Source organism: Mixophyes fleayi, chromosome 7 (assembly GCF_038048845.1).
Source record: "Mixophyes fleayi isolate aMixFle1 chromosome 7, aMixFle1.hap1, whole genome shotgun sequence".
Taxonomy (NCBI): domain Eukaryota; kingdom Metazoa; phylum Chordata; class Amphibia; order Anura; family Limnodynastidae; genus Mixophyes; species Mixophyes fleayi.
The window spans coordinates 19,540,137-19,565,719 of record NC_134408.1 but is presented as its reverse complement, the minus strand read 5'-3'; the positions used below and the strand labels follow the sequence as shown (position 1 = coordinate 19,565,719).

General features: G+C 42.1%; 1 protein-coding gene across 2 annotated transcripts in view; it reads right to left on the bottom strand.

Annotated features, from left to right (window-relative positions):
* Window positions 1–5,801: 5,801 nt before the first annotated feature.
* Window positions 5,802–25,583, bottom strand: part of TEKT4 (tektin 4) — a 30,995-nt gene continuing 11,213 nt past the window's right edge. For both annotated transcript variants that reach the window (XM_075179259.1, XM_075179260.1), the window contains 4 exons: window positions 25,162–25,305; window positions 17,153–17,375; window positions 13,044–13,198; window positions 5,802–6,093 (listed from right to left, as the gene is read on the bottom strand). In XM_075179259.1, coding sequence (XP_075035360.1) covers window positions 5,877–6,093; window positions 13,044–13,198; window positions 17,153–17,375; window positions 25,162–25,305 — 739 coding nt within the window. In that variant the 3' untranslated portion in view covers window positions 5,802–5,876. The remainder of the gene's footprint in view (window positions 6,094–13,043; window positions 13,199–17,152; window positions 17,376–25,161; window positions 25,306–25,583) is intronic.

The window sequence follows — 25,583 nt, the reverse complement described above, 5'->3', positions numbered from 1 at the left end:
GCCAAAATGATGCAATTTGTAAAGCCCCGCCCCCGCACACCCACCTCCCCCGGGATCTTCCTGAAGCCAACGGGGAAAAGTTGGCAAGTATGGGTACTATCATTTAGGAAACAGCTTCATTTGTTGGCGTTTGAGGAATATTATCGTTTTGCAGACTTTCCGCTTTTATTTTCATAACCTACATTTGAGAAACAGAAATGAAGCAATAAAGGACATTGCTTAAATAAACATAATCAGCAAATACTGTTCATAACCAAACTCAATTCAATGAGCCTTAACGCTGAAAACAGCGAGTCCTGAGGAGATTGATGCGAATGGAATGTAAATCTCACTGAAGCACCTCACTGTGTATGTAGACTACGGGGCGGTTTGGTACCCAGTGTTTACTGAAAGGTTTCCATGGTTTCTGCAGCTCATCTTGTGAAATAAAGCATGTCTGAGAGAGTTTTTTAAGGCTAACAAGTGGAATGTTATGCAATGGCCAAGTCAATCACCTGACCTGAATCCGATTGAGCTGCATTTCACTTGATGAAGACAAAACTGAAGGGAAAATGCCCCAAGAACAAGCAGGAACTGAAGACATTTGCAGTAGAGGCCTGGCAGAGCATCACCAGGGATGAAACCCAGCATCTGGTGATGTCTATGCGTTCCAGACTTCAGGCTGTAATTGACTGCAAAGGATTTGCAACAAAGTATTAAAAAGTGAAAGTTTGATGTAGGATTGTTTAGTTTGTCCCAATACTTTTGGTCCCTTAAAAAGTGGGAGGCACATATAGAAACCGTTGTAATTCCTACACCGTTCACCTGATTTGGATGTCAATTCCCTCAAATTAAAGCTGAAAGACTGCAGTTAAAGCACATCTTGTTTGTTTCATTTCAAATCCACTGTGGTGGTGAATAGAGCCCAAAATATGAGAATTGTGTCGATGTCTCAATATTTATGGACTTGACTGCATATTTGTATGCATCTAAAAATAAAATACGAAACATTCTTTCTGTTGCGTTGCCGTCTCTGGAGATGTAAACGTGCAGTTCTGAACCTCAGCATATTTGTGCTAATTGGCGTCTGGAGCGGATCAATATCCTGCGTGCTCACAGTAAGCTGAGGTTGTGGTATGTAAATATACCTAATATCAGCACAAATGTGATAGGGTCTGTAATAGGATTTGGCGGATGCATGTCAATGCTCCCGGCAATAATTCACAGGCCTGAGGTAGGGATCTGACTGCAGACGCATTACACTGTACACTTAGTTACAGTACGAGGGGGTGAGAGGGAAGCAGCACAGCTAAGCTTTCTTGCCAATCGCAGAATCCAGGATTTGCAGAGACTTGGATGGGTCAGATAAACGAGTCTCACGGGATTCCACGCTGTTCGCTATATTGCTGACTGTGTAAAGCTCGTTGGATAATGTCTCGATGCTCATCTAGTGGAGTCGCTATCATTGCAGGGCAGCTGTGACCTCTCAGGATTTGGTAAAGTCTAATTTAACTTCGCTTTATTCCAGGGAGCATTATAAATATTCTATCACTTCCTGTATTTCAGATGATACAATCTGCAGTGTGAACCATACAGAACCCTGGGCAGCTCCCCAATCTCAGTGACTAAACACACAGTGGACTTTTCATATGTGCAGCATGGAGATAAACGTCGTGTTCAGTGTCTACACTTTAGATTGTAAGCTTGCGAGCAGCGCCCTCTTGCCTCTCGGTCTGTAATATCCACTGCTTAGGGGTATATTTACTAAACTGCGGGTTTGAAAAAGTGGAGATGTTGCCTATAGCAACCAATCAGATTCTAGTTATCATTTATTTAGTACATTCTAGAAAATGACAGCTAGAATCTGATTGGTTGCTATAGGCAACATCTCCACTTTTTCAAACCCGCAGTTTAGTAAATATACCCCTCAGCCTTGTTAACACTGTGCAAACTGCAGGTCGGTATTTAGATAGCATTCTCAGGGCCTGCTTCATCTTCGGACGTAACCAGAACGCAATTTGGGTTTAAACACCCATACTGAAATACAAGCGGATCTCAAGATATGTTTCCATGTGAATCTGGGTATAAGTACTTTACTTGCCATATCAGTATGTTCTTAATGCGTACACTTTTTCAAACCCGCAGTTTAGTAAATCTTGTAAGTGTCATTTGTGTTCGGACATGAATTGCATTCAATTGCGTTCACTGGCGTAAGTCCCGTTCTGGTGCATGCGCGGAGCTTTTTCACGTAAGATACGGTGCAAAGGGACCTAAGCCCGAAATGAATCAGACCTTGTATATTTATTACTTCATTTTCATGGATAATTCAGCTGCTTCATTATAAATACACTGAACACATTTAGTGTAAAATGACATGTAATAGATTCAGTTAGTTGATGTTATTGGCACTAGACGAATATGAATAGGGCATCTACTCAACTTATTTTTAGCCAGCACAATTCTGTTTCATCCACCGAGACGGATTCTAGACACAATAATTTTGTATCCACAGGACATCGTGTACAATATAAAACGTAAGCCATCGCGTCTGTTCCTTTGTGAACACGTTTACCTTGAATCCAATTTGAAAGTGACAGTTGTACATTTTCCATTGTATCCATCGCGCTGACAGCGATTGCTAAGCACCTTGCTGCTGGGGCAATAGAGAACATTATACGGACAATGCGGTCTGTTGTAGACCACCCTTGTCTCCCTTTATGAATACATGGATTTAGAGACACTGATAGGGCGAGTGTTGCTTCAGGCTAAATAAAGAGCAACTGTGAAAGTTTCCTTGGATGGGATAAGTGAAAAAGTAACTTTGATGCCAATATTAATAAAATCTAAAAACAATTGGTTTGGCCATTAAGATGTAGAACACCTTTTTTATATATATATATATATATATATATATATATATATATATATATATATACACACACACACACACACACACACACACTATATGGACAAAAGAATTTGGCCACACCTGTTAATTATTGAATTGAGGTACAAAATGGGACGTTCTGAAGAGCTCAGTGACTATAAGCGTGGTACGGTGATAGGATGCCATCTTTACAATAAGACGGTTTGTGAAATTTAATCCCTGCTGGATATTCCACGGTCAACTGTCAGTGATATTATTAGAAAGTGGAAGCGTTTAGGAACAACAGCAACTCAGCCACGAAGCGGAAGACCACGTAAAATCACAGAGCGTGGTCAAAGACTGCTAAGGCGCGTGGTGTGTAAAAGTCGCCAACGCTCTGCTGATTCCATAGGTGAAGAGTTCCGAACTTCCACTGACATTAATGTAAGCACAAAAACTTTGAGGTGGAATGAGTTTCCATTACTGAGCAGCTGCATGCACGGTGGCTGAGTGGTTAGCACTTCTGCCTTACAGCACTGGGGTTGTGAGTTCAATTCCCAACCATGGCCTTATCTGTGTGGAGTTTGTATGTTCTCCCCGTGTTTGCGTGGGTTTCCTCCGGATGCTCCGGTTTCCTCCCACACTCCATAAACATACTGGTAGGTTAATTGGCTGCTAACAAATTGACCCTAGTCTGTGTCTGTATGTGTGTGTGTGTTAGGGAATTTAGACTGTAAGCTCCAATGGGGCAGGGATTGATGTGAGCGAGTTCTCTGTACAGCGCTGCGGAATTAGTGGCGCTATATAAATAAATGACAGTAATAATAATAATAATGCTTCAGGATACCAAGTCAGTCTGGACAATGCTATACTTCCAACTTTGTGGCAACAGTTTGGGGAAGGCCTATTTCTATTACAACATGACTAAGTGAGGACTACAAAGACATGGTTTGATGAGTTCGGTGTGGAAGAACTTGACTGGCCCACACAGAGCCCTGACCTCAACCCCATCAAACACCTTTGGGATGAACTGGAACAGAGATTGTGAGCCAGGTCTTCTCGTCCAACATCAGTGCCTGACCTCATATATGCTCTACAGAATGAACGTGCACAAATTCCCACAGAAACACTCTAACATCTTGTGGAAAGCCTTCCAAGAACACAGCCATGAATAAAGACTGGTACCAAAACATCCTCCAAGAGCAACTTCTCCCAACATCCAAGAACAGTTTAGTGATGAACAATGCCTTTTCCAGCATGATGGAGCACCTTGCCAAAAGGCAAAAGTGATAACTAAGTGGCTTGGGGATCAAAAGATCAAAACTTTAGGTCCATGGCCAGGAAACTCCCCAGACCTTAATCCCATTGAGAACTTGTGGTCAATCCTCAAGAGTTGGGTGGACAAACAAAAACCCACAAATTCTGACAAACTCCAAGCATTAATTAGGCAAGAACGGGCGGCCATCAGTCAGTATGTGGCCCAGAAGTTGATTGACAGCAGGCCAGGGCGAACTACAGAGGTCTCAAATAGAAGGGTCAACACTGCAAATATTGACTCTTTGCATAAACTTAATGTAATTGTCACTAAAAGCCTTTGACACTTATGAACCGCTTGTAATTTTACTTCAGTATACAATAGCAACATCTGACAAAAAGGTCTAAAAACACTGAAGCAGCAAACTTTTGGCCGTGACTGTACACACATCCTAAATGCAAGTAAGGCCTGATTCAGGGCTCAGACTGCCCTAGGCTAATATACTTGTAGCGACCCCTCGCTTTCCACACCAGGCTAAGATGTGGTAGGTAAAACAAACTCATTCTCAATTTAAAATCCGCTTCCTTCCCCCGCCCACGCTATGTTTATGCTCATGTGCTTTCAAATCTCAGCTCCACTTGGCTTCTTAAAAGGGTCATGGCAATCTTTGGTACTCATTTTGTTTAATTAAAATCAGAATTGTATAGCAGAACAAAGGCGTGAATGAGCGCTATGGAGGGTGAAGGCGAAGAAGACTTTTAAACCTGCGGCTGCCACCATCCTTGTCTCTCCTACTACTTATCCGCCCGCCCAAGGATGACTCCGTGTCTTCATGGGAAGACGACAAGATTAAAACCTTACTACATTTTACTTTCATGTTTTCTTTTTACTTTGTAGAACAACTTCTCTTTTATATTTTAAAGTGAATTTCAGCTTATACATCTCCCTGTCACAATTTTGCAACCCCAACAGTTTGTTTCACCCCAAAAGCCTCATGCCCTAGGCTGCAGCCTAGTCAGTCTATTGGATAATCAGGCTTTGCCTGTAAATATATATATTTTCCATTTTCCTGCTGACTAATGGTTAAACAACAACATTCTTAAAGCCTGCTTAAAGCCCCTTACTGCGGATAGTCCAAAAAATAATGTACGCAAATAGACATGTAGACACAATAATATTCTTGCCGTTAATATTGTCTGCAGTGTGCACAAGTGTTGGCACTCAGTACTTAGTACAATAACCTGCATGGAGGCTTTGAGAACACAATTTAAACACATACGTATTAAACTCTCAGTAGTTCTGCTGTAAATAGGGGAGGGACGGAGAAATGAGAGATTACTGTTTTTCGGAGATCGGCACAGTCAACATTGATCAGTGTTGCCTATTCTTGTCACTTCCCTCTAGAGTGTAGGGATAGGCAACACCCATCAATGCATAGGACAAAGCTGGAAAACGGCAACGTTTGTGAAGGACATTAGATGAGACGATCGGTTAGAAGTTTTTCTATCCCCAGTCACCTCAAAACTGAGTACATTTCCAACAAGAAGGAGCTGAAAATACAAATAAGTGCTGGGCCTCTCTATTACAAAACTTCACATTCTCCGAACAAATCACCAGCACAATACATAGGTCTGTTTTTGGAGATCTGTGCCGACAGATCTTTGATATAAACATTATACTGAACACAAAACTTAACAGATTTTCATAGTTTATTTAATTTCAAGTCACACGTGAAAACAAGCAAGATATAATTGAAAATAACTTTCTCGTTGAGTTCTACTGATAGCCAGAAAGCTTAATTACGAGAGGATAGCGGGTGCGGTGGGACATGCACTTCTGCCGGTCGATGAAGAGCGTGTTGGCTTTGTTGGTGATGTCCTTCTCCAGAGACATCCTGGTGTCCTCCAGGTTCCTGAGAGACTGCTCGGCCTCCTCCAGCTTCTGCTTAAGGAACTCTGTGGATTCTGTCAGCTCTCCCACTTCACTGACCAGCCTGCAGAGACACAACCATGAACATACCAGGAATAAGACAGGATACAGGATCATGAACCGACATGGCGAGAGATATACTGTGACCTGTGGAAACCAATCAGACTCTAATTGGCATTTTCCTAGTTCAGTTTATAAAGTAAAAGCAAGTGTCCGGTTACTATTAGTTACAGCAACTGTGTAATAGTCTTCATAAATGACCCTAATGCCTAGGGAGCTGACAGAGTCACTGTAGCTACGTTTCACCCCCATTAAGTAGGTCTCATGAACCCTTCCATAAAAACTAAAAACATGGGCTTACTCAAATCCTTCCTTACATGAATAATAGTCAATATTAAATCTAATTTTATTTGGGTCATTGGCTGTATTTACTTTTCTTTTACATTTATTTATCTTAACCTCTAGAGAAAAGTGCTTCAGAACTTCAGTTTAATTGTGTGTTGTATTGTTTATATATAGTTATCCAGTGTAATTATACATTTACTTTGTCTCTCTTATTATACAGTACTGTACTATGGTATATTGGCACTGTATGAGTTAAACCATACAGTAGAATACGACCAATGTTGCAGGTTAGGAGGAATGGCAGGAATGGTGTACTCGAAGGCAATAATGTATTTAGTCTCATAAATATTAGTTCACCCTGCAAAATAGCTGCCTTTTGTTCTACTCTGACACCCATGGTTTCGTGATGACAAGGAGTGATGACAGGTCACCAAAATACTGGTAATTTTGGCATGAATATAACTATGTATGTGGGCAGGTCAGGTAAATAATAGTAAATATTCTTGTCTTCAGTAGCCTGAATATTGACGACCTAACAATACTGACTACATTTCAATTATCAACCTAATACTGTCTACATTTCAATTGGCGACCTAATAATACTGTCTACATTTCAATTATCAACCTAATAATACTTTCTAGATTTCAATTGGTGACCTAATAATACTGTCTACATTTCAATTATCAACCTAATAATACTTTCTAGATTTCAATTGGTGACCTAATAATACTGTCTACATTTCAATTGGCAGCTTAATAATACTGTCTAGATTTCAATTGGTGACCTAATAATACTGTCTACATTTCAATTGGTGAGCTAATAATACTGTCTACATTTCAATTGACGACTTAATAATACTGTCTACATTTCAATTGGCAGCTTAATAATACTGTCTAGATTTCAATTGGTGACCTAATAATACTGTCTACATTTCAACTGGTGAGCTAATAATACTGTCTACATTTCAAATTCGTGACATAATACTGTCTACATTTCAATTGACAACCTAATAATAGTGTCTACATTTCAATTGGCGACCTAGTAATACTGTTGATGTCATTATTGTCGATTTTCCAACCCTGTCTATATTATGTTGTCCACCATATAAATGGCGATCACACAACTGTCAAACATATGTATCACCCAGTAAGAGGTAGTAACAATGTGGAATTTCACACTTAATATGCTTCAGCGATTTTCTTAAACCATTTCAGTTGTGGGGTGGTAGTTGTGAAGAGATCATTAGAAAATAGATGCAATGCTATAAATGATAGTATAGGAAAATCACATGATTTTACCTATTTTTTCACAATTTTTTATTACTTCCAGATCCAAAACCAAAACACACGAAGATGGTTTTAGAACCAAACCACAGGGTCTGCGCACGTCTCTAGTTATTAACCTTCATTGTTGGGAAGTGAAGAAAGAACATCATTTTCACAAGATCTCCCCTTTATCCTGGGGACATAAGGTCTTGCAGGCAGCACAAAAAAAGTACAAAATTACTGGGGGATTTCCAAACTACAGTCTGGTACTCAAGATGTGACTGTTTTCTTACTGACTTAATGTGACAATGTGAGCGTGTCGCTGGCTTAACCGATTCCTTGCCTGACAGTGATACAGGGAGATCTGCCAGTCTTACCTGTGGTTAAAGATGGATTTCATGAAATCACACTTCCCAGAGAACAGCCTTAATGAGCAACGAACTAAGTTTCATATCAATATATCTGGCACTGTCCAAGCTGTAGTGTTGTACAATTAGAGCAACCTTAACAAAACCAGCTTATGAAATTCTGTGGGTTCTGCGATATCAGGGAATTTGTGTTATATAACAGGAACAAAAATCTGCAGCTCTACCCTATAGCCCGGCCCAGCGTCTACACTACCTGGGGAGCGGGTGGTAATTTTACTCATTTCTCTGCTAAAATATTCCAACACAAACAGTTACATTTTAAAACTGGAAGAAGTTATAATAATGACTTACAAAAACCATAGTACAGCCATTTATATGTGCACAGACGTGACATACTGCCTAGGATGAGGATAGCACAGGTTAGTGCTGAGCTTGTCAATCTGACAGCGCTGTACAGGTGTCCTGATGGGCAGAGATTGCTGGATTAAGGTCACAGTCATTCGTCTTGTATTGAACCCAAATGCAAAAAAACAGATCATGTGTCGTTGGATTTAAGGATGAAGCGAGCCCAGGTTGCACATATAGCGAGGGTTTCCCGGCTTAGTAGCCTCTTTGATTTTTGTATGGCCTCAATAGTGGAGATCAACATCAGCCAATATTTTCAACGGGTCCGGGTGCGCTTTATACAGGAATATGCATTTACAGCCACGCAAATAACAAGGTCATTTACAAAATAAAATATAAAAATGTGACGTGATAAATTACAAACAGTGAGGGGTCTATTAATGACCCCAATGCGGTAATCGTCAATATATATAGCTTCAAATCATAGCGGTATATAATGCAGTACTGTTGCAATTTACTAAGCCGGGGCTGGTCTGGGAGCCGTTGTAGACCCCACCTCTTCGGCAAGGTATTTTCCCTATTTAATAACAGCCTGTCGTTGCTGGCGAATGGGGAACATGCGAAGATCATGCGTTCTAAGGTCACAGCGATAAGTGCCGGCAATTGAGTTAGTGCCTTAACCCTTTCTTAAATAGCAAAACGCGTTGAAAAGCCTTTTGCAGGCATTTTGGCTCTTAATAAATAGACTCCAGAGTTTGGTTCTTTTGGTGTCAACATGGCGTCTGCATACCATATATCTATCTATCTATCTATCTATATATATATATATATATATATATATATATATATATAGATAGATAGATAGATAGATAGAGAGAGGGTGAGAGAGAGAGAGGGTGAGATAGAGAGGGTGAGAGAGAGAGGGTGAGAGAGAGAGAGAGAGAGAGGGTGAGAGAGAGGGTGAGAGAGAGGGTGAGGGAGAGGGTGAGGGAGAGGGTGAGGGAGAGGGTGAGAGAGAGAGGGTGAGAGTGAGAGAGATATAGATAGATATAGATATATATAGATATAGAGATATAGATATATATAGATATATATATATATATATATATATATATATATATATATATATATATATATATATATATATAGATATATATATATATATATATATATATATAATCTTGTGGCAAAAGCCCGCTACTGCAGAAGCACACGCAAACAACTTCTTCCTTTTTATGGTGCTTTATTGTCCGGATTGTAAATGTTTTGACACCGTATACTTGCACAGCAATCATGGAGACCCTAAACACTAGCTATACATAGTCCAGCTCTCTCTCAGGACCAGCCAGCTCACCCAGCGTTGGTCTTTCTGCACAAATGATATAAACAAGCTTTTATACCTGATACTCCTCCCCCAGCCTTAGCTTGATGGACAGGTGACAGACCCACCTTCTCTTTAAAAGGAAACGCCCATCACTGGCTCTGTAATTCAAACAGACACACCCTGTCTGTTTGCTGAGAGGAAGGATTTCAAGTCATGTAAGTTAAACCAAATTTAAACTATTGCTTTTCATACATAGGTCTTTACATTCAATCTAGGTGCATTACTGCACAAATGTTTTACTCTACTTCCCTGCTTTCTCTGCATATTGCCAGCTAAATGCCTCCTTTTGTTACAATATATATAGATATAGAGATATAGATATGTATATATAGATAAATATGTATATATATGTATATATAGATAGATAGATAGATAGATAGATAGATAGATAGATAGATAGATAGATAGATAGATAGATATTGGAAATTAAAGGAAGGATTTAACTCTGCCACATGATGCTATTTCCTTAGGAGACTCCCTGGATTAACAAGAATTCCCATTTATGTTCTCCGGACTGATCTTATGTCTATGGCTTCAGATCTTGGATTATGCTGCATTCCACTGATATACCCTAAGTCCCATGTGCTTATCAGAATGACTGGATGTCGCTTCCACTCTGCCTGATTCTCAGTCATCCCAGGGAGAAGCTTCATGAACTGATGTCGGTGGACAATACAGAGAAGCTGGAACATCACTCATTGTTCCTCAGAAGTCGGGTCTGATTGGAACTGACTGAGACACATTATCAAGAGCCGCCGCATCGATATTTAATCACTTTACCAACCAGCAATGAAATGGTCGTATATTGCCGAGCGATCGGAATCTTCCCACATAATAATAAAGAAGAACACTGTTCCGGAGCACAGAGATACCAAATTAATATCATTTCTCCCACAGCATGGGTAGACAGATTGGACGTTGTTTATAGAATAACAAAAAAAGAAACCCGTTAAAAATCGGAGCACACTTCCACGTACCTAGTAACAATCTGTAATACATTTCATCGAAAACAATTCACACACGAGAATTAAAATAGACAAGGTTGTCCGTACGGGTCAAAAAAGTAATTAACCTCGGATAGCAAACCAAACTCTGGTCCTTCTTCCGCTAACGGCGGATGCAGCAGCTATACAAATATAGTTTGTACATAACTTAGTAATAAGGGGCCTGATTCATTAAAGATCTTAACTTGAGAAACTTCTTATTTCAGTCTCCTGGACAAAACCATGTTACAATGTAAGGGGTGCAAATTAGTATTCTGTTTTGCACATAAGTTAAATACTGACTGTTTTTTCATGTAGCACACAAATATCAACTTTAAATTTCAGTCTACAAATAAGCTATCAAGTATTTGTGTGTTACATGAAAAAACAGTCAGTATTTAACTTATGTGCAAAACAGAATACTAATTTGCACCCCTTGCATTGTAACATGGTTTTGTCCAGGAGACTGAAATAAGAAGTTTCTCAAGTTAAGATCTTTAATGAATCAGGCCCAAGATATGGAAACTGGGGGACAATATTAATCAATTGCAAGATAATCATTTCATCTTGTTGAATACTAAAGTCCTCCTTTAGCATAAATATGCTGTTCCACCAGGGATTAAACCGTTCCATTGGGTGGTAATTACAAGGACATGTAGCTACTTCACAACAAGTAGCTGAAATAAAAGAGTATTAGGGTTCAAAGTAGCAATAAATAAAGATGTTGCTTAGCTGTATGTCCCTCCCACTGCCTCTGGTAATTATCCCGTTATCTCAGTCAAACCTGGTACAGACTGCAGGGAACCCATTATATAAGGCTTAGGAAGAAACTTCCAGTCGTCTCGCCCTGTATAGTCAACAGCGAGGACCACTGTGTGTAATAATACACACTAATTACCCAAAGGACGGGCACTGGGGTGGCGTGCCCTGATGGGATCTGTGCAGGAAGAAGAAACGCACTGCTGAGCCATGCTGTGTGTGACAATCCAGAGACTAGCTTAGGCCAATTAGTGCTGCACAGGTTGTTTACCCTGCTGCGTTGTAAAGGCAATGTTGTCTATTTTGTATGTTTTTATGCCAGCGCTGCTGCCTGTGAATGGTTTAAAATAAAATGTATTCAATATTGTCCCTAGGTAAGTGAGGACGTGTTCTTTGTTTGTCTGGCATCTGGATGGTAGACTAGAGTCTTACAAGCTTGTAAGTTGTTTCTTGGGTAAGATTGTGTCCTGGAAAAGGAACCATAGGGGTAGATTTATCAAACCTTCTAAAAATGAAAAGTGGAGGTGTCGCCCATAGAAACCAATCAGATCCTAGCTGTCATTTACATAGTACAGCCCATTGGACGGAGTGACTGGCTACACTGAAAACATTTGCTATCCAGATGAGTGTCGGTGTTAAATTTGACTCAGATAAAACCAAATTTACTGTCCTGCACAATAGACAATTAAGAGCACAGTTTACATTAACCCGGTGATGGGCAAGAGGCAGATCTATGGCCTTGTGTGGCCCTCCGAGCCGTCACCTGTGGCCCCCAGCTCACTCCTGCTTTATTGTCAGATTTGTTTCTTTAGCTTGTAACACTTGTGTATCTTATATTAAATACCTGCTGATATGTTATTACACATAGGTTTCTCTTATTGATGGAATGTTATGTTTTCAGTTTGCCACGTCTACCTGTTTGGTTGCCGACCTGCTCCTTTGTCTCCTGACTTTGGATTGACCTCCTGTTGTGACCCTTACCTGAACTTGGACTTTGCCTGTTTGCCTGTAGCCCTGATCTCTGCCTGAATACTGGATTTTGCTGTTTCTCCTATGACCCTGACCCTTTGGCCTGACCCTGACCACTCTGTTGCTACGGACCCCCTGATCCCGGCCTGCGTCTGACCACCAACTCCGTTATCTTGGCTACCACCTCCTGTTCCACCTTCGCTACGACCGCCATTGATAAACTTTTACTACGCCGAGCTGAAGACCTGAGGGCATCCGAGTACCTGTGAGCAAGTTCAGCTCTACGGGAGAGGCGGCTGCTATAGGTGAAGACATCGATACCTATGGTTCTAAAAGTTTATCTCGGTAGCCGTTAGCCGTAACAGTTATTAAATGAGTCCTAGTGGAATCTCTGGCGATAGCCCCTTCTCGCCTACTCACCTGTCCCACCACCACACATTACTTCCCAAGCGGGCACAGCCGTCTTCGCTGCCACTATCATTCTCACCACAGTACCTTCACCCCTGACCGTTTGTTCTGGCTCAATAATACTTTTTTTTCCCAGAATCCTCAGCCAGACACACATTCAGGAAGAGCGGGAGCGGAATAGACTTACCGGAACTGCGCAGGGTCTCTGCAGAGTTCTACGTTAGGCCGGTAAGATCGCTGATACAGCCGGGTCTGTGCCACTTTCATAGGTGCCTCTTTATCTTTAATAGCCTGCTTGAGGGCGGATATGTTTTTCTCCTGACCTCCGATCTCATTCAAGGTCTGTGTAGAGAAAAATGACAGATGCACATATAAAAAACTGGTCTCTTTTCAATGGAACCTCATCATATTATATCTAAATAATAACCATGACTTGTAGCGTCTCAAATAATTACAAGGATATCAGCATGCACACCTAGATGCAGCGGAGGGCTGGCAGATCTCAGCAGCCTATCAGGAACATTTTAAAGGAAAAAAAATGCAGGTGATCCAGTGACCCAGCCCAAGTTAGCCCACTATGCGACCGACCTGGGGGGCAGATGCCCCCTGCCCCCATCATATGCCTTTATTCTATAATCATGTGATGGAAACACAGCTCTAGGACAACATTCTTTAAAGGGTTTGTGTGGGCTGGATGAAAGGCGTGTAGTTACAATGGCACCCGATTGGATGGCAGTGGTAATGGCAGTTTGACCAATCAGGTACTGCATACACTACACACCTCTTGTCAGCAGGTGATATGAATGACGCACCCAGTCTGGTCCTGCAGTACTGGAACCGGTCCAGTCTCCCAGCTCTGATAGCTCACCGTTCATATGAGATAATGCTGGGTGTAAATGCTACACTGGTAGGACAGTTACTGAAGAGTGGAGGTTGTTCAAAGGTCGACATCGCTCTTTGGGGAACAACAGATGCAAACAGATTTATGCTAAAGCATCTGCACTGGCTTGTTCTCCAGGCAGGACAGCCTGGAGAATGTTGCATGTGGATTACGCTGTGTGGGGTTGGACAAGTCACACTGTTGTCCAATCAGATTCTACCTGACAAGCAGGCGGCCATATCTGGAGAAACATTCACCCTCCAGTGAAGACTACAAGAATATTCTTTTTTGCAAAAGTGCCATGACCTCTACTATCTATATGGGGTTCTCACAGTTCATTTAGTTGGGGGAACAGGGCTTAGTTTAAACCAAGATATATTTTGCCTGGTGCTTCTCTGCCAGCCCCCGCCCAGTTCAGTGAGAAATACATGTAGAATTATTTGCTCAGGGGGACCTACAATGGTCCTTGCAGCCAGCCCTGCTTTGAATGCTTATAGCCAATTAAATATTACAGGAAAAGAGATTTACAGCAAAGCCCGGGGCTAAACGTGAGCCGTATAACAATAGATATGGCAGGAATAACCGATCCCACATTCAGACTGTACTGGCAATTAATGATACACTTATTAAAATTAAAATTGCCCATCACACTTAAAAAAACAAATAGCATATTTCAATAAGCCCTCTTCTCTAACCAGACTTAATGATAAGGATCGATGCTACACCTGTCTAAATGGTTTCGGCATATCCAATGATAGTTTACGGTGTCGTTACACCCGGCTTTAGAGTTCACTTAAGGAACAATATCCCATTGAAGTCCAACTGCGTTCAACAAAGGACCTTAATCAGCTAGTTAATGGACGTCATCAATTGCAGTCCTCTGTCCGCTCGGCGGTAACCTTACAAACAGTACCACAGTACTCATAGGGGCATATTTAACAAATCACGGTAGTGCACTATTGTGCACTTACCGTGGAATTAAAGTCCCGATGTGCCCTCCGCAAATTTATTAAAGGTGCATCGGAGCAGATATACCCAAAGGTATTCGGGAACTTGTCTTGATAATGTACGCCAGCGTACATTATCGGAATTGAAGAAATCCACTGCTGTCAGCTCTGCTCCGAAGAACAGAGCTGGACAGCGCATGTGTGGAGGGATCACATGATCCCTCCCTGTCACTCAGCGCTCACTCTGCAACAATAGTTGCAGAGACAGAGTGGGGACTTTGTGCGCATGTGCACTGCACATGCGCAATTGAAGGAAGAAGAGGAACGAAGAGGCGATCCCGAGACAGCGCATCCGAAGAGGGGGGTAAGTGTGATTTTTTTCTATCACAGAAACAGCAGTTTTTCGGAACTGCTGTTCCTGTGACCCCTTTTTAATAAATTTGAGAAATAGTTCAATCCTTATCCTTGCGATAAGGATTGATAACAATTTCTCACTTTTGCCGATTAATGATAAATGTGCCCCATAGTGAGTGGCAATGTTTGAATCTCAAATGCATATCCGGCACGGCATAAAACAGCCGGTACTAGGATTTAGCACACTTATCCGACAGGTTGTGCGGATTTCGGATAAATGTATCATATTATTTAAACTATTATTTGGAAATCAATTTTGGTTGTCCATCTACAATTATTCTTATTAACTAACGCTATCGATGATGTATATTAGCCCCCAATCTCTGTCGACATTTTTGCATATCTGTCCACAAATCTAACAGGAAAAGAGATTAGTTTTGTTTAATATTCCGGCTCGTCAAATATTTATCTCATCATTAACGTTATGCTACAAGGTTCCTCTCTAATGAACAAGTGTTTTTCGCCAAAAGAGCTACATTATCCCAGATAAGAAAACAAGTGAATCTAATAATGCTCTAAGTTCCTTTCTTAATGATCTGAGTAGCGGAAGGTTGCTATGGAAACCAACGCTTCATGGGGCGAAAGGGCTGAAGAATATATGGAACTAAATTAATTGTGCTAACAATAGATATATCACAGATATGCAAATTAGAGTCATCACATACACACGACTAAGGGGTCACTTCTAGATTCTGTTAATGAATATCATTTCTACTAAGTGGAATAAATATATAGAATAAAAGAGGAATAAGTACAAGTGTACATGAATATACCTACAAACAATACCGCAATATTACTAATACACTTGACATGGCTTTAAACATCCTGCTGTGTTTGTGTATTTTCAATTTGTATAATGCGGTGAGGAAGCAGTTTATAAGCTACCATAAAATGAGATAAACTGTTAACGCTGCAACAATCACTTTGTAAAGATGTGTGGCGAAAACAAGGCTTTATCCGAATGCACCCTCAACGTGTCAGCTATTTAAACATTATTATATGGTGTGGATTCTCCTGTTGAGTGATGTATATATATTGAGTTGAGGAACATTTATGGTATTTCTGATGCTTAAGATCTATTACTCGAAGAGCAGATTTCATCTACACGGAAAAATGATGGCGCAATTCCATCTATCTTTATTTACTATTTATTCATCTCCCTCTTATCTGGTTGCCGGCATTACAGCTACATTGGAGTGGAAATGTCATTGCATAGGAAGGAATGCCAATAGGGACCTATCATAGGAGTTACAATGTCACCGTAGGACAGTACAGGATTACTGTAGACGTATGACGCGTGGCCACCAGGTTGGATTATAATATCCTAGAGCCACTTGCAGCTCAACTCCATTGTCTCACTAATTGATTTTCTTTTCCTCTCTGTGATCCACGCCCTATTTTGTTTTCATACACCACTGACTTTCACCCTGCTGCAAATTAATCGGCCCCCATAGGGGACAGTGGACATAGATTTGGTCATTCAGCCGTTCGTCAATTTTGTCTTGGGCTAGAACAGGGGTTGGCAACCTGCGACTCTCCAGGTGTTGTGAAACTACAAATCCCAGCATGTCTTGCCACCTATCTGCTGGTTATTTACTGGCAAAGCATGCTGGGACTTGTAGTTTCACAACACCTTGAGAGCCGCAGGTTGCCTACCCCTGGGCTAGAACATGGAAATTATATGCTAGTGATCTGTCCAATCAGCTCTGCTTTTGACCTCAAGGAACATCTCATTGGTGCATTGGCTGATCTCATGTGACCTCCGAACACCAATGAGGAGCCTGCTCTGTAAACAGAACTTCATACCAATTAACTTTTTCTACTAGAGACTGTTAGATAAACTCTCATGAACATCTGGTGTCTATTTCATAAACACATGAATATGAAATAAACTATACAGATTTGTATATATAAACATTGTTTATGTCTACATATTGTCTTGTGATAGATGTATTAGACAAGGTCCACTCTCTGTGTGTGGATAATCTAGAGCAAGCAGCCTTGCGGTGTATTATGTAGGTAATTACTACATATATAGATGGATCTCTGACTTACGTTTTGCAGGTGGCTCTCCATGTTTCTCTTGGCATCTTCCACTTCCTCGCAGCGCTGTGCGAAGGCGCTGTTCACAACGTCGCATTGAGACCGCAGGTCTTCTGTCGTGTCCTCCAGAATATTGTCAATCAGAGAACGTAGATTGATGGAGGCCATTCTCTCTCTCTCCGCCTTATAGATGATCTCGTGGCTGTACTGGGCCCACGTCTCTGGTGTAGAAGTGCTGGGAGAGAAACAGTACCACCATTACCAGATAGCCAGATCTCGGCCATCTATCCCGGCCTAGGTGCGACTATTTACACTTAACAAAGGGGCAATCCTTCTGAGTGTATTTACTATCTTGCTGTATAAGTGGAGAGTAGCCAACTGAGGGTTCTCATCTCACCAAATATATATATTGTTGGTTCTCTGGGAGGAATGTGAGTGTAACCTGATCCATCTGCTACACGGGCCAAGAATATGGTCCTACTTCTTCAGACTCGGTCACATTCTATAATGCTGTGTTATATGCCATGTGGAGTACTGTTCCAATATACAATGTCCTTACAATGGTCTATTTATAACCTAGGGGTTTCCCACACTGAGAAATTATATCTGTAGTTCCACAAACTAAAATAGTGCTTACACTGAATTCATTCACTATAGTACGCCACACCGGATGCCCAGGAGTGTGGGAAGAGCCCTAGTACTTTCCGCACAGGGCTGGATGCACCAAGGGGCGGGGGGGGTAATCCATATCTGGAACTGTTTTGTGGCAGGTGAATCCCGCTGCTCTAGTGCCGCCAGCACTTAGACTAGACCCCATGCTGGTGCACGAGATACGGCTGAAGCTGACTTGGACATCGCTGCACTCTGCATACGTTAATCCGCCCCATCCCCACCCAGTTCACTCCCCTAAAACATAGACTGTAGTAAGCCTTTCTTTTGAACAAAAAAAAAAATCAGCGGCTGCTACGCATGCGCACAGAATGATTTTGCGCAGAATACGCTCCAAACAGGCAGATACGTGCCTTAATGACTCCGGCCCATAAACGTTACTCCACACAGAATGGTTTAGACGACAGTTTTGGAAGTTCTCTTTCAGTAGTAGAACTATTTGGACAAGGGGGGGGGGGGGGTTTGTATACAATGTGATGCAGGAAAAACCTCTTATTTATCTATCTCTGGTTTACCCAAGTGTGTTATACAAGACTATCAAAGAATGATTAGATGGAATGGAGAAATAAAACACAGATGTAAATAATTATTTTGAGATTTCCATATTAAACTACTGGAACACTCCAGATGCTATAGATATATTAAAAACGCGTGTCTTGGCAAGGACGGGTTTGATTAACATTTAGAGGTTGTATAGTCCAGAGAAGTCCAAGTAAAAAGAATCTGAGAAAGAAACCTCTATGACAGATAAGCGTTTTCGATATGAACCATGATCCTTTAGTCAACCTGCTGTAAGATGCTGTATCTAAGCATTAATATGGCAGAGCTTAAAAAGAGAGCAGAGAAGAGCCGGCGTGGCGCTACCGTGGGTGGCGACCCTCCCGCGGGGTCCTGGCCGCTGACGTCAGGAGAAGCAGCTGGGAGGGAGCTTCGTACCTTTCAAGCTGTCGTCTGGGGCTCCTCATGTCAGTGATGGGCTAGGAGTGTGGCGCGTGGCTATGATGTCACTGCTCAGCGCCACATTACCAGACAGAGGAGCAGAGGGTGGTCCCTGCTCCCTGGGGGAGGAGCAAGGCCTGAGGGTGGTGAGCTACTTCCAAGGGGGGGACGGGCCCCACCTAGCTTGTTCCAGCCCTGCGTGTGAGACTTTTACCGTAAAAGAGAACAATAATCCAAAAACACCTTATCATTTGTCATACCTTATTATACTCTGTATTTCTTTAGACATTTAGAGCCTGATTCATTAAGGAAAGTAAAGCAAAACAAAAGAGTAACTTTGCACCTTGGCAAAACCATGTTGCGTTGGAGGGGGAGGTAAATTTAAAATGTGGGGACAGATTTATAGTTGGGGTAGGACATGTCCTAGATCAACTTTATATTTCAGTGTAAAAATAAAGCTATCAAGTATTTGTGTGCTAGATGACAAAACAGCCAGTATTTAACTTATGTGCAAAATACTAAACTAATTTGCACCCCTTGCATTGTAACATGGTTTGTCCAGGAGTAAACTTACTCCTTTTCTTGCTCTCCTTAATGAGTCATTTGCTACATTTTTACTAACAGACTGTCCAATATTAACAACAGTAATGAAAAGAACATATATTGTATTATTATTATTATTATTATTATTATATACATTTGTGCCTTTCAATACCTATAAACATTACGTACACACATAAATACCATGTACATTTATATACAAGTATATCCATTTCATATGAGGAAGATGACGGATTATTCCAGTAAATATACCTAGCAGGTAAAGCAGAGAGCAGCTGTGTGATAGGACGGAGATTAGTCAGAGTTTGATATAAGAGACAGTGCAGGAAACTGCACAGATAATACAGTGTATCTGCCAACTGGCAGCTTTTACTCATATGTAGCCAGGAAATAGTGGTGCAGAATCTGATCACAAACCAGGATAATTATTTGTATTACAGGATCTGGAAACAAGTATTAAGCAATCATTTTGATTAGTTGCTGTGTAAATGCTATTAGTCTTTATGGCGTGACCTGGCAACCCATGCTGATCAGTAATGGACACGCTGGATCGTACTGCAATATCCCGTACCCAGTGGCAGATCCGGGGGGGTGACTGGGGCAATCGCCCCCCCTAGCAGCACAAGTCCTTTAAATTTGGGTTCAAGACACCAATCAAAACATGCGGAGGGGGTGGGGCCAACTGTGGGCGGTGGACTGTGTTTTTCCCAGGGCCAGACGATCAGAATGAAGGAGGGCCGTGATTATGCAAAATTGACACCCCCCCTAAAATTTACGTCTAGGTCCGTGCCTGTCCGTACCCTCATCTGCTATAAATCAGGGTTAACTGGAAACAGAGTGGTTGACAAGCCATGCACCCAGAGCTGCCACCAGTAGTAATGTAACAGTCAGGGCCCCCGCCTTCCTTTTCTCACCCCAACCCCATTTTTAAACTATCCTCTACCCAACATCTGCCCCTTCCCCATTCTCTCCAGCCGATTCTTTCCGATTCACAGACCGCAAAATGGGTGGGACCTAACAGAAAAGTGGGTGGAGCATTGACAGAATCTTGGCCGTTTGTGGGCAGAGTTTGGGTGGGATGGGTGGCGGGGCTTATATTGTCCCACTTTCAGGATTCCAAATGTTGTATTACACCTGTAGTAGTTAGTTTACTTCTTCTGGTTCCTCTCGGCTCCTCTCCATTGACAGCGCTGTGATGTCATTAGCTGCGTGACATCATCAACGCTGCTGGGAGCCCCTATGTCCCGAGAGCCGGGCTCCTCTCTCGGGACGATGCGCATCTGTGGGGCGGAGAGAATACGGCTGCAGCTGTTGTGGCCCCAACACCTTGGGATTGGCCGACACAATTCCTACAACTGGGGCCCATTACCACATACCTTATTTCAGTATGGTGCCCCCCCCTACCCACATATTAGGATCAGCTGCTGCTTAGAAAGAGAGCCCGCCACATCCCTTAATCCACTGCGGAGGCCCCCTCCCCTAATAAATCTGTCTGGTCCCAGGGCAGGCAATCTGGAGAAACAAGGGTGGAAAGAAAATTGGGCAGTAATGTAGAGTTTAAACATAGCAAACCAGAATATTTATTAAATTCCTGTATATTTTATATTACAGAAGACGCTGAAACTTTTATTTTGAGTAATCACCTTTCATGTTCTTGTACTATCTGTTTTTTTTAAAACAAAAATGTACAATGCCTGGTAAGTTTATTGAGGTTCAGGAGAGAGTAATCTAGTTACTAATTAAGACTGAGAATGAGCGCTGCAGTAAATAACATTGATTACCGCTTTGGATGGTGAATGAGTATTAAATCCGCAAAGACACGCTGGTGCCACAAGTCTATCTTGTATGTTTGCAGCGAGCTCCACGGCATCCCGAAGACGTGTACCGAGTGTTACGTTAATATCGGTCACACGAGCGCACATTAAGATTGGTGGTTCCTCTTATCATTTAATAGAGGTGAATCCTGCATCACCTAAACTAAGATACAGCACAGTGCTTTAGAAATACTAATGTGTTATAAAGTGTGATAAAGAGAATTATATCCATAATGCATTAGGGCTAGCTTCACCAAACAGTGAGCGTCTGTGGCAGTTCATTAATTTGTCAATGTGACAGCTAATGGCTTTGCAGTATTTGTACGGAAATGGATGGAGGGCATTTTACCTCCCATTTATATCATTTCTTTTTACATTAAAACAATGTTTGAATTAACCCCACGCTACTGCAAAAGCAGATTTTTTTTTTTATACAAATTAGAATAGCTTTTTAAACCTACATTCCCTGCATTGCTATTAACGTGAGTCTCTGTCTAAATAGATCTAATTTAGCATTTTTCTTTTGCGTATAGGTCTGGACCCTGACGCACATTTAATTTTGCCTATACCTTAGCAATATACCAAAATGCTGTGTGAATTTGTATTAGTGTTGTTGAGCTAATCCTCTGCTGCCATCTACTGGTCTTTGTGATGTATAATTAAAAAAGTAGCAAGGCGATATCTAATGATGTAACTTTACGTCTTTTGCAAATGACAAAACGCCCATAGACTGAGCCGGTATAGCTTACCTGCAGTTTTTTAACTATACTTCACAGTAAGTGCAAGGGAGCGCTGTGACAAAAACTGTGGTGGCCTGGTTTATGCAATGTGGGGGTGATCTATTTAGCCAATGAAATATAAAGAACGTATATGAACTATTGATCTTAATGACTGACATATATTACATAAAGCATTTTAATAAACAATACACAATACAGAGAGCATTCTAGTGATTTCTATACAATACAGAGAACATTCTAGCGATCTCTATATAATACAGAGGACATTCTAGTGATCTCCATACCATACAGGGAGCATCCTAGTGATCTCTATATAATACAGAGAACATTCTAGTGAACTCTATATAATAAAGAAAGCATTCTAGTGATCTCTACACAGTACAGAGAGCGTCCTAGAAATAACTATACAATACAGAGAGCATCATAGTGATCTCCATACAATACACAGAGCATTCTAGTGATCTCTATATAAAACAGAGAGCATCCTAGTGATCTCCATACCATACAGAGATCATTCTAGTTATCTCTATACAATACAATACATAGAGTATTTTAGTGATCTCAATACCATACAAAGAGCATTATAGTGATCTCTATATAATACAGAGTGCATTCTAGTTATCTATATACAATACAGAGAGCATCCTAGTGATCTCTATGTAACACAGAGAACGTTGTGGTGAGCTCTATATAAAAGAGAGAATTCTAGTGATCTCTATATAATACAGAGAACATTCTAGTGATCTCTACACAATACAGAGAGCATCCTAGTGATCTCTACACAATACAGCGAGTGTAATAGGGATCTCCATACCATACATAAAGCATTCTAGTGATCACTATATAATACAAAGAGCATCCTAGTGATTTCCATACCATACAGAGAGCATTGTGGTTATCTCTAAACATTACTCTCTGGAGACTTTACTAAACAGACTCCAAATCCCTTGTAATGTAGAACCCACCCACCTCCCCATCTCTGTTTTTGACAAAATGCAGACCCTAGCTCTCTGGTGGAGACACAAATGAACTACTTACCCCTCCGGCAGTCCTACATTATCTCTTGGGGAGCTGGAGTTGAAGATTGTCTATTCCGGGATACCGTCATACCTACTAGACAGATCCCAGCACTGTGATTGGTGTATAGTTCTAGCCATTGACCAATCAGTGTGCTAGGCTCTTCCCCCGTTTGAAGCCGTCTACTGACGGAAGCCACCATACCCTGTAACAGTGCAGCCACACATTATATTTAGTGTAGCCACACAGTTCACAGAGGCGCCTGGTGGAACGGCATTCAGAGGATGCCACACAGCCGTTCCCATTGTGTTTATAATAAATTACAAACAGAAACGGCTGAGGACCATTCCCTGCCTGTCTCCCGGGCTCCAGCTATGGTCATGAGCATGTGCAGACTGCCACAAGACAGTACAAACTGTAGAGATGCCCCACTGTCTCCCTGCACCCGCCCCTAAGTACTTGCTGGAGCCACAATATGCCTTCTTTACTTAAACGGCTCCTTATGATGAAACAGGCAGAACGCTGGAAGGAGGGGACATGTAAAGGTGCGTTGGAGCAAATGTGACGGACATAGGCTGAGACTCGGACACAGGCTGAGACTCGGACACAGGCTGAGACTCGGACATAGGCTGAGACTCGGACATAGGCTGAGACTCGGACACAGGCTGAGACTCGGACATAGGCTGAGACTCGGACATAGGCTGAGACTCGGACACAGGCTGAGACTCGGACATAGGCTGAGACTCGGACATAGGCTGAGACTCGGACACAGGCTGAGACTCGGACATAGGCTGAGACTCGGACATAGGCTGAGACTCGGACATAGGCTGAGACTCGGACATAGGCTGAGACACGGACATAGGCTGAGACACGGACATAGGCTGAGACTCAGACACAGACGCACCTTCCAGGAGACGGGAATCTTGCGGGTGCTCGATCACTGGTATAAGTTACTAACTGATAGTGATAACGATCAGCTTAGATGCGTCTGGTTCAACATACCCCTGTAAAATGTGCCTCTTTCTGGGATGCAATCTCCTTCTGCGTTTTAGGGAGATATTGCGTCCAACTCTACAAGAGGTCCATAATCGATCTAAAATCACCTCCATTACGCCACCTTTGACAAACATGACATTAAGTCACCATAACGATCATTGGGCTGCTTGTTGCTGTTTAGTTTGATTTTTATTCATAACTACTTTGCGTGTTGAGTGCAGGTTTCCTGGATACAGTCATTTGTTTCAATCAACACTATATGACTGAGCACCAATCATGCTCCAAAGAAGAGGTTATATAAAGAAGTGCAGTTTTATCCCCATTACATATATATATAATGGAACTTTGGGACTGCGGATTTTTACATACTTTTAGAGTTTGGTGCGAATGTTACCCGGGTGCAGAATTACCAGCAACCAATGCTACACTGCTAGGGGTGTGAATACAAACCTTTTTGCACGCGGGTTGGATACTGCACGCTCTTGCATGCTGCACACACATACTGCGCGCTCTTACATACTGCACGCTCCTGCATGCTGCACACACATACTGCGCGCTCTTACATACTGCACACACATACTGCGCGCTCTTACATACGGCACGCTCCTGCATGCTGCACAAACATACTGCACGCTCGTGCATGCTGCACACACATACTGCGCGCTCTTACATACTGCACGCTCGTGCATGCTGCACACACATACTGCGCGCTCTTACATACTGCACGCTCGTGCATGCTGCACACACATACTGCGCACTCTTACATACTGCACGCTCTTGCATGCTGCACACACATACTGCACGCTCTTACATACTGCACGCTCGTGCATGCTGCACAAACATACTGCACACTCTTGCATGCTGCACACACATACTGCATTTTATAGTTGGGTTAGGTCCCGTCCTCCTTACAACCCTAAATTAATTTGTGCATTAATTTGTGCACCCCTCCTGCAACACAAAATGGATTTTCCAGGTGCACATTTTGCAGAGTAGCTGGATTTGCTCCTAACCAAAATCAGCTCCTATTGTAGAAAAGAACTTTGCAGGGTGTAGGCTCCAGCCCAGTGGCAGAACTACCATTGGGGCAGCAGGTGCAGTGCACAGGGGCCCATGGAGACAATGGGGCCCGCTGCATGGCAGATGCTGAGAGTCAGGGGCACCGGTTCCCTCCACCCCGCCTCCCTGCATCGGGGCCCACAGCTCGCTAGTTCCACCTCTGCTCCAGCCTAATTGTAGCCCCCCTCTCAGTGATGTAGGTACTCCCCACACTTTGTGTCCTTACTTGTCTTCCAATTTAGATGAGTTCTGATGGAACTGGATCTCAGTGCTTTGATTATTGTATCTGCCGCATGTGACGTCGATGTCGTATGCTTCCACTTTGTCTGACCAGTCCATCTCCATCTTCTCCTTGACATCTCTGTTCATCCTAAAGAGACAGAAATCACGTCAGTAAAACGGAGCGAGTCCAAGATAACAGCGATCGCTCTTCGTCTCAGGCACTACGATTGGCCAGATGTAAGACAACGTTTGATGACATGAAAGGATAATTTATAGTATACAAATATAAAAATCCCTCTGGCTCTTAATTTATGAAAACTAATGAACAGGAAAAAAAGATGCAGTAACCTGTAACAACCAATCAGATATTTGCTTTGATTTTGTAAACTACTGTAAAAATACTAGTCTGTGATTGGTTGCTACAGT